The sequence below is a fragment of the Microchirus variegatus genome, assembly GCF_963457635.1.
Source record: "Microchirus variegatus genome assembly, chromosome: 12".
Lineage (NCBI taxonomy): Eukaryota > Metazoa > Chordata > Actinopteri > Pleuronectiformes > Soleidae > Microchirus > Microchirus variegatus.
This window is the reverse complement of record NC_139813.1, coordinates 16,717,334-16,726,656: the sequence shown is the minus strand read 5'-3', so window position 1 is coordinate 16,726,656 and position 9,323 is coordinate 16,717,334. Positions and strand designations below refer to the sequence as shown.

General features: G+C 39.6%; 2 protein-coding genes across 2 annotated transcripts in view; one reads left to right on the top strand and one right to left on the bottom strand.

Annotated features, from left to right (window-relative positions):
* The window catches only part of LOC310935259 (dihydrolipoyllysine-residue succinyltransferase component of 2-oxoglutarate dehydrogenase complex, mitochondrial-like), a 148,586-nt gene that overhangs the window by 10,809 nt on the left and 128,454 nt on the right, over positions 1-9,323 (bottom strand). The window lies entirely within an intron of this gene.
* On the top strand, positions 811-9,314 carry abcd4 (ATP-binding cassette, sub-family D (ALD), member 4). The gene is made up of 19 exons (XM_083899182.1): positions 811-938; positions 2,789-2,907; positions 3,302-3,429; positions 3,862-4,001; positions 4,108-4,224; positions 4,546-4,671; positions 4,994-5,044; positions 5,213-5,307; positions 5,402-5,523; positions 6,095-6,186; positions 6,315-6,404; positions 6,976-7,181; positions 7,408-7,499; positions 7,593-7,629; positions 7,877-7,926; positions 8,017-8,069; positions 8,163-8,239; positions 8,357-8,472; positions 8,591-9,314. Exons 1-19 carry the CDS (start codon positions 898-900, stop codon positions 8,693-8,695), a joined length of 1,857 nt encoding a protein of 618 aa, XP_083755308.1. The 5' UTR covers positions 811-897; the 3' UTR covers positions 8,696-9,314.

Below are 9,323 nucleotides of genomic sequence, written 5' to 3'. Positions count from 1 at the left end.
GCAACTCAGATAAGGTTTCAGATTTGTATCTGCTTTGTAATCCACATAAAGTGGACATACAATGATCTACATGTGGACGAACGAACCTCTGTTGGACTCTTGAACCTCTTTTTTTTTCTAAATCTAAAGAATTCACAGAGGTCAGCAGCACTCACTCACCCTCACATTCACTCATGATGAGAAATATTGACTCACTTATTTGATTTCTAAAATGTCTGATATTCTAAAACACAGTTAGAATGTATGCGTGACTGAATAAAATGACACGCAAATTATGACATCCAGTTTGTCCAAATAGTATTTTGTACTACTGTCTCTGGTGTTTTTGAATTGCTCTGGTATGTATACAGTATACACTGTGTTTACATGTGGTTTTAGAGGAGTAAATAATGTGTGAGCCAAATAATGTTTATATATGTGTAATGTGTAATTTAGTGATTAGTGGAGTGTCTTTCTGTATCTTAATATGCACTCTATGGATAGAATAATTATTAATAATTATTATTATTTGTAGTAGTGGTACTAGTGGTTCACATCCAGCTCAATCAGTTCACGCATGCGCATACAAAACAAAACACTTTTATTTTGAAAACCTTCGTACACGAACCCGGAAGTCCGGGACTTTTACTTTCACGCGTTCAAAACATTTGGACCTCGTTTGGCAGAGAAGTCACAAGACAGACGATAGTTAAACAAAGTTCATGTTAACACGCTACGTTAAGACGCCGTCAGAGGAATAAGGGAGGTTGTGTTTTTCGTTCTTCTTCTCGCTAACCTCTGTTTACCTGTGAACCCGCGGTGAAATCACGCGTTAGTCTGAGAGTTAGCTTGACTAGCTGTTTACAAGTTGGTGCTCAGCAGCATCATCATCGGGTCAGAGAAACGCATGCTGAGCTGATGCCTCGTCTGGAAAAGTCAGATGGCAGAAGGTCAAAAAGGTAATATTGTAATATTATACTAATGGAACGTGAAGCTTGTTCATATTAACAGTTAAACTCTGTGTGGGTCCTTTTGTAATTCAAGTAAAAGCAGGTTTTTTTGTGTGTTTTTATTGTGTAAACAGTGTTCAGTGCTCTGCGTCAGCCTCAAACAGTAACACATTAAAATCTCCCTAAAGTAAATATTTGTGGTGATAAGAGGCAGAAATTAACACCATATATCACTAAGTGACAGGTCAGTCATTATAATAGTAGTAATTGTTCCTAACAATAATAACAATATTGTTTGCATTAAGAAAGCATTAATAAAACGTATACTCTAATGTTGCTCAGTCTCCCACAGTGTCAGTACAAAATGTACCTTAGATTGTTTATCACATTTGAAAGCAGTGGTGCTAAAATAAGTAAAAAATAAGTTTCCCATGCTTCACATCTGGATCTTAATCCACATTTGAACAAAATGGCATAGTAACACAGAGTTATATACAAGTCTAGGTGTTATAAACTGTAATGTAAAGCAGCTTTGAGTGGTCATCAAGACTTAAAAAAAACACTTTATAAATACAAACCACTTACTATTCCATGGCATTTTTAGTAATGTTATGAGCAAACATGTTGAAAACTCCCCTATCTTGCAAGGGTAACAGTTGTTTTAGAAAAACACCGAATTTGGATCACCACCAAGTCATTTCGCAGTCTGTTCTTAATATTTTGAGTTATGCCGACACAAATGCTGGCTAAACATAATCTCCATCGTGTTGGTAACAAAGGACAGAAAAAAACAGGCAGTAAGAATGCAGTGGATGAATTATTTAAGTTCTAAGCCTATTTTGTAGGTCTCTGCTGGAAAATTGCACACTCATAATGAAATGAGCATATCTCTGCAGTCTGCAACCACGATGTTTTGACTGTAACACAGGGAGTCCGACTGACGAGAGAGCACATTGTTTTCACTGAAAAATCTATTTTTCACGGATAAACATCAAAGTTAAGAGCTGTTTTACAGTTGTCGTTCGGTAAACCGATTTTTATTGTCTTTATTCTTTGGCTTTTTTCTCCATAATGCTTTGTCGTAGACTGCTTGTATGGAGTGTGTTTTGGACAAAGTGTCAGAGTGTTCGATCCAGAAATGCAGCAAGTGGGTTGAAGCAGCACTTCCGTACAAAGTTTGACATGTAATAAGCAATTTAGTTGTTATTTGAGCTGTGTTTGTCAGATTTAAACTAGGTTCATACAGTCTTGTAGCCCAGATTATGCTGGTTAATTTGATACCCAATATCAATATATTCTCTCAAGTTTCAAAGTTACAAAGAATCTCTCAATTCCAATTCCCAATTGGGATGGGATACTGGTTAAAGGTTATGCCTAAGTTTATATAAGTTTATTTTTGTAACTTCTGGGAGAAAAAGGCTGCTAGCCTAAGCTTGTTTACAAATTACTTACAAAGAATCTCTCAATTCCAATTCCCAATTGGGATACTGGTTAAAGGTTGGTGCGTGTGTGGGTTTGTGTGACTGAGTGACTGATGCAAATGAATCATCGCAGAATCACAATAAGATTTAAAGCAACAGTGTCCACCTCTTTTCTCACCTTAAAATAACAGTTTTAAAGTTATTTTGATGGATCACTGACTTGTAACACGGAGAATGGAGCCGCTTTTGGGAACATAATAAATGATGATAGTCAAGCAACGGCAAGGTAAAGATGAGAAAAATCAGATTTTATCCTGGCGTGTTTGCTACAGTGACAGCACATGCAACAAAATCTACATTGTGTTGTTTTAAATGTAGTTGTTTTCTTTTTTCACATATGCCTTTATTTGTCTCTGTGTGTTTAATGTGTAACGTCAGACCAAAATTGGACTGGAAGTTTGTTCAGAGGTTCTGCAACATCCAGAAGGTCCTGTTCCCATCATGGAGCAGTCAAAGTGTGCTGATGTTTGGGACGCTGCTTGTTGTCACGCTGACAGGTAATAAAACAGCTGCTGATTATAATTTTATTATGTATAGGTTATTGTGGAGTTACTTTTAAAATGAGAAATTACTTTTGTTTAATTTGTAAAGTAATGGCAGCTCTCCAGGCTGCATCTGCAGCATCGGCAGATGTTTAATTTTCCTTTGTCATGTGTTGTGATAGAAGCCTGTAGATGTTTATATCACAGTTTAGGTCATAGTTTCACAATCTTTTCACCTCTTGTAGCTGCCAAAGTGCAAAATGAGTCATTCCAACCAAAATCCAAGCCTCCTGCTTCATCTTCTATCATTAGAATGTTATGTTTTTTATCTGCTGATCTGCTGCTTCACAAGTCTCTGCTTGAGCTGCATCTGAAAAATGCGCTAACACTTCTCTTTTGCTGTCATCAGAGCAGCTGATCATTTACCAGGTGGGTGTCCTCCCCAGTCACTTCTACAATGTGCTGGCAGACAAAGATTACTCAGGCTTCAGCAGCCTGGTGGGCAAAGCCATGGTCCTCATCTTGCTCAACTCCACAGTAAGTGGACACAGCAGACCTACAGACGACCTACTCTCCTGATATTATGAATACAATGCTATATTCAGAACTTGTTTACTACTGAGCAGATTGTTGCCACGGCAACACTTTTACTATGATTAATGTCAGGAGCTGATTTATTGTCTGTGTTTAAAATGGACTTAAGATTGCTGCTATAACTGGCAGTAGCATCTTTATCAGGTTAGGATGACCCAGCTTCTTCATTTTATAGCCTTCACACTTTCCGTTTTGTGTAGTTGGATTTTGAACTTGATAACCGTGACCTTATTCTGAAATGCATATTACGCACACTGTTTATATTTACCTAATTGCTGTCATAGAAACTACTGTTTACTTTCTGTTTTATTGCATCTCTGCTGCTGCTTTTTCCTCTCTCAAATATTTTTTTCCCCATTTTTTTCTCTCTCCCAGCTGAAAAGTATCGACCAGTACATTTGCAATCGGATGTATGTCAGCTGGAGGAAGACGCTAACCGAGAGCCTCCATACAGCGTATTTCCAGGGCAGAGTCTATTACACGATTAATGTTTTAAGAGGGGACATAGACAACCCGTAAGTTGTTGATACAACTAGTGCTTTGTTTCCCCTCTGTAATTGGATAATTTCACATATCAGAGTATGAAAGATGATTACGCAGTGGTGTTGTTTTGGTTTGCAGGGATCAGCGGATCAGTCAGGATGCAGAGAGGCTGTGTAAGCAGATGAGCACCATGGCTAGCCGCTTGATCATCTCACCATTCACGCTGACTTACTACTCGTACCACTGCTTTTACAGGTGGGTCTGTGCGTATTGTGTTTTCAACATTTGCTCATGTGAAGCTCATGCAGGTGAAACACTGGGAGATAATTGAGGAAATAATAAAAGTAGGTTATTAGTATGTTTTCCCTTTTATGAAACAAGAGACAGTAAGTGGAAAAAGCTTGAAACGAGAGTCCCCAAGTGTCTCTTGTGTTCTTCTGGTTACGTAAAAGCAAAAACTACTTTACCACTAATTTCTTTTATATATGGGGTTCTTCATTGTATGCTCTAGTACTGCTGTTTGAATGTAATTCTCTTTCTTTTAAACTTTGTGTTGATAACACTGGTCTTTTTCAGCACTGGCTGGATTGGTCCCGTGAGCATCTTTGGCTACTTTGTGATTGGAACCATTGCCAATAAAATCCTCATGGGGCCGATTGTGTCCACTCTGTTTGAGCAAGAAAAACTGGAGGGAGACTTCAGGTAAAGTTGAAGTCGTAGCTACTCAGTGTGTTTTAGTTAACCGGGCCAGTCAAAATGACTTTTCTCTGAACTTTAACAGAAAGGTTTGATGTTTTTTCAGCTTTATTTGATGCAGAATCTTTCCAGGTCATATCAAGGAAACCCCTTTCTTTTGTAAAGAGGAAGTGAGTGTAGACTTTGGCCCAGAGGCTTTTGCCTCTTAGGAAACAACACAGGATATGTGTTGGCTTGCATGCTCGACCTTTTGTAATTTTACCCGTCTCATGTTTATACAACTGTAAGTTAAAAGAACTGTGTGTGTGTTATGTTTTCCCTATTTCAGATTTAAACACATGCAAATCCGTGTCAACGCAGAGTCGGCAGCTTTTTACAGGTACGGACGTGATTGTGTGCAGCGAAACGGTGACACAGATTTTTAAGCAGGAAATCTGCTTTCCTGTGATTGAAATAAACATTTGTGTCTATGTGAGTACTTCTGACACATCAGATCACACAGATTATGTGATTCAAAGCTGTTAATGTTGCTTCTCTGTGTTTTTAGAGCTGGTAAAGTGGAGCACATGAGGACCAATCGAAGACTGCAGGCGCTGTTACAAACACAAACAAGTCTGATAAATAAAGAACTGTGGCTCTATAGTAAGATAATCCCACACACACACACACACCTTCTTACAGTGTAATGCATTGTTCACACATGTAGAGATTTAAACCGTGAACTCAAATCTTTCAGTCGGAGTGAACACGTTCGACTACCTGGGAGGATTTCTCAGCTACATTATAATCGCCATTCCCATCTTCACTGGTATCTATGATGGACTCAGTCCTGGTGAGCTCAGCGCTCTCATCAGTAAGGTGAGCGTCTTTCCTTGGTAATCTTAAATAAATAAGCTCTAGTTTAGTTTAGTTTGCTCTGTTGACAAGATGAACAGACTCACAAGCGCCTGACATGAAGAAATGTTTTGAAAATGGGAACTGCAAATGAAGGAAGTCATGTGATCGACGATGAAATTACTTCAGGAAGCCAACACGATGGAAAGTTCGTGCTACATCTAAAAAATAAATGTTGACACATGCTACTGAAGATGTGCAACAATGACTCCTTTTATGCGCATAATTAATTGACTTGGGTCACAGAAAGTTTCCATTACAGACTGTCACAATAAATGTGAGTATGTTGCTGATGTAACCACTAGGTGGCAGCAAAGGCCTACAAAACATGAAGTGTACATCCTGAGCTCAAATTCCTTCTGTTGGACTAAGATTTCCCTTTTAAATATCTTCAGAGTTTAATATAGTAGCTTTACAGCTCACACAGAAGCAAATCATTAACAAGTATTAAACTCTCCGAGTGTACTTTGATGTTAATGATTATGTATTGTGTTTTCTCTCTGCTCTGGTTCTCCCTGTCCTTGATCATGTTCAGAACGCCTTTGTTTGCATCTACTTAATTAATGGCTTCACACAGCTAATAGACCTGTCAACCACTTTATCAGACGTGGCTGGATACACACACAGGTAACACACACACACACACACACACACACACACACTGAACTCCAGGAGGACAGATAGGACAGCAGCATTGGTGCATGCCACCCTCCACTCTGTCTCTGAATGTGTGTGTGTGCGTGTGTGTGTGTCAGGATCGGGGAGATGAGGGAGGTGATGGACGACATCCTACGCACGCAGTGTGACTATGACCCGGCATCAGGAGAAAGCTATGACTTTGACAGGTTAGCGTGTGAATTTGACACAAATCACACACAAAAAATGGCGACATTTTAACCCTTTACTTGTCATGTAGAAAAATCAAGGTCCATGCACCTCTGAAGAATACAAGAAAAACACAAATAAAATGAAGGGAACATTATTTTATTACATAATAGAACATATTGGAACAGTGTTTCCCAATCCTGGTCTTCGGGGATCCCTGTCCTGCATGTTTAAGATGTTTCCCTGCTTACCATCATTAGTTCCTGAGCTATTATCATAGATGCAGGAGAAGACTGAGTCATGAGACAGTGCTTTTTTGCCTTCGGAACTGCACTAAAGTTTCAAGTGTTGCAGATTGGTCAAATTTCGCGATGACACTTTCTGTGACATAGCTGGATCTCTGCTGATTGGCTGTGTTAAATCCATGTGCTTCTAAGGTCTCGTGGTAACGTGGTTTCAGATGTCTTTTTTACCATGTATAGTTCTTTGCCCTGTAAGATAATGTACATAAGATTAGATTACTATAAAGATAAATCTAGATACCGCCCTCCAAAAGTGTATTATTTCCATTCATTTCATCTCTCCTCACAGTGACTTCAACATCCACGCCGGCCCAGTGGACACTGCCTTCATCCTGGACCATCTTTCATATAAATCCCCTTACTCAGATCAGTTGCTGGTGGAAGAGCTCAGTCTGAAAATCAGTCAGGGAACTCATCTGCTGGTGGTGGGGAACACAGGCACGGGCAAAACGTCCCTGCTCAGGGTCCTTAACCGACTCTGGGAGGCAGACAGCGGTGAGCGAATGTAACCCCTGACTCTGGAATAAATGTATGGAAGATTAGATAAAGACGATAAAGATAAGGAAATCTAGATTGTTTTCTGGGGAAAAGAGACGGCAGAACTCCTATATCCTTCACCATGAGACATGGGAATTGATTACTGCAAAAAAGACATTATAACTAATATATATTATATCTGTAGACATGTAGATTTATGACACTGTCTCTGTGTCTTCTTCAGGTTTTGTCCAGATGACGACGTGTTTCGGCCCTAGAGGAACTCTCTTCCTGCCTCAGAAACCGTACCTGACCGATGGCACTCTGCGTGAACAGGTCACTCTCTCTGTCATGTCATTTTCCTATAAAAAAAGAATTGCAAATGCTATGGTTGTTGTACAAATGCTGATATATAATCTTTTCCAATAGGTCATCTACCCACTGAAGGATATTTACCCTGTATCAGGTAGCCAAATAAACTTTTTATTTGTATTCATTCTGGTGGCACCAACATGAGATCTTGTGCATCTTTAGTGAAAAAAGTGGATTTTAAACAAATTAAGGATGCAATTGTGATACATACCAGTATGAGGGATTGACGTTTCGAATCTGGATTTTATCTGCAACTTTGAATCAGTGCTGCTTTTTTAAAATGACTGAAATTGTTCTTAATCTGAGTGAGCGACATTCATGCTGCAAATTTGCTTTATCAGGGTTAGTAGACGATGACAGAATTATACAATTCCTGGAATTAGCTGGAGTGGTGAGTGACTTTATTTCACATCGTACTGCATTAACAAATCAATGCACATCTGTTTTACAGTGACGTGTCATCATGTTTGTGTTTTTTCAGTCCAGTCTCTTGAAGCGCACAGGCGGGCTGGATGAAAATGTTGACTGGAACTGGTAAGAGCATTAAGAAGAAGGGTAAAAAAAAGTATGACAGTGAGTGACTGTAGTGTGTTACTGTGCAGCGTAAAAGCCACATTCTCTCCACAGGTATGACGTTCTGTCTCCGGGTGAAATGCAGCGTCTCTGCTTTGCACGACTTTTCTACCTGCAGCCCAAATACGCAGGTGTGTTTTAAAACTGATTCTGACGCACAAGACTGGAGCTAATCCAACCCGCTGTTTCTCATTTTGCACATTTGCTTTCCATGTTTATCCATTGTTTGCATTTGTTTTCCTTTGCAGTGTTGGATGAGGCCACCAGTGCTTTGACAGAGGAAGCAGAGGCACAACTGTACAAGACCTGTAAGCAGCTTGGTATGACTTTGATCAGCCTGGGCCACCGCAGCAGCCTGGAGAAGGTAGATTAATGTTTGTCCCCGATCAGGTGTCTTAAAAACATACATGTCCCATGTCCCAGTTTTGCACTGATGATTTACACTTACTCTGAGATTAAAGTCTTTGTTTGTTTTCTAACAGTACCACGATGTCCAGTTGAAACTGTGTGGAGGCGGCCAATGGGAGTTAACCCGGTTAAAAGGAGGCAGCAGCAGCAGCCTCAACCACAAAGATGAAACCCTGTGATCATTTCTATGAAATCCAGGACATGTGGCAAGACGAGAAAGACAGTAAACACTCCTGTATTCCTCAGTTTCTTAAGATTGTTTGTTTTTATTTATGAATGTATTCATATCCACAGGTATTTAAAGGGAACAACGTTATATCCCTTGTTGGTTTTGGTGAAAGGAAAATAAATGGGTGTGGAAGATTCTGTGGAATGCAATTATAGACTCAGAGATAAAGGAAGGGTTAAGTGCAGTATGTTAACTAGCAGATAGCGGCAGTGGGCAACAGTCAGTGTGAGGTCAGTGAAGGATAGAAAAGTCATGACTCAGTAAATCTCAAGTGCGTTGTAAAAATCACAGTGGTTTATTGCACAGTAGGCTGTGTAATGTGAGTTTGTGTTATAAAAAAAAAGACAATGGCTTTGTGTGAGAGCAGAGGAACATCTAAGGACAATACGTTAAAAATACTTGATTTGTTAAAAAAAACTTCATTTGTGCAATAAAAACAATCTGTTTTTAAGTGAAACGGAGAGCAGTTTTTTTTCCACTTGGTTCTTTAAGACTTTAGAGCAGGGGTCACCAACGTGGTGCCCGCGGGCACCTGGTAGCCCGCAGGCAGCCAATACGGTGCCCGCGGGCTCACTTCA

Coding starts and splice junctions, on each gene's coding strand:
- abcd4 (XM_083899182.1), top strand. CDS start 898: ATGCCTCGTCTGGAAAAGTCAGATGGCAGAAGGTCAAAAAG. Junction 6,187..6,314: donor GTGGCTGGATACACACACAG/GTAACACACACA, acceptor TGTGTGTGTCAG/GATCGGGGAGATGAGGGAGG. Junction 8,240..8,356: donor CCTGCAGCCCAAATACGCAG/GTGTGTTTTAAA, acceptor TTTCCTTTGCAG/TGTTGGATGAGGCCACCAGT.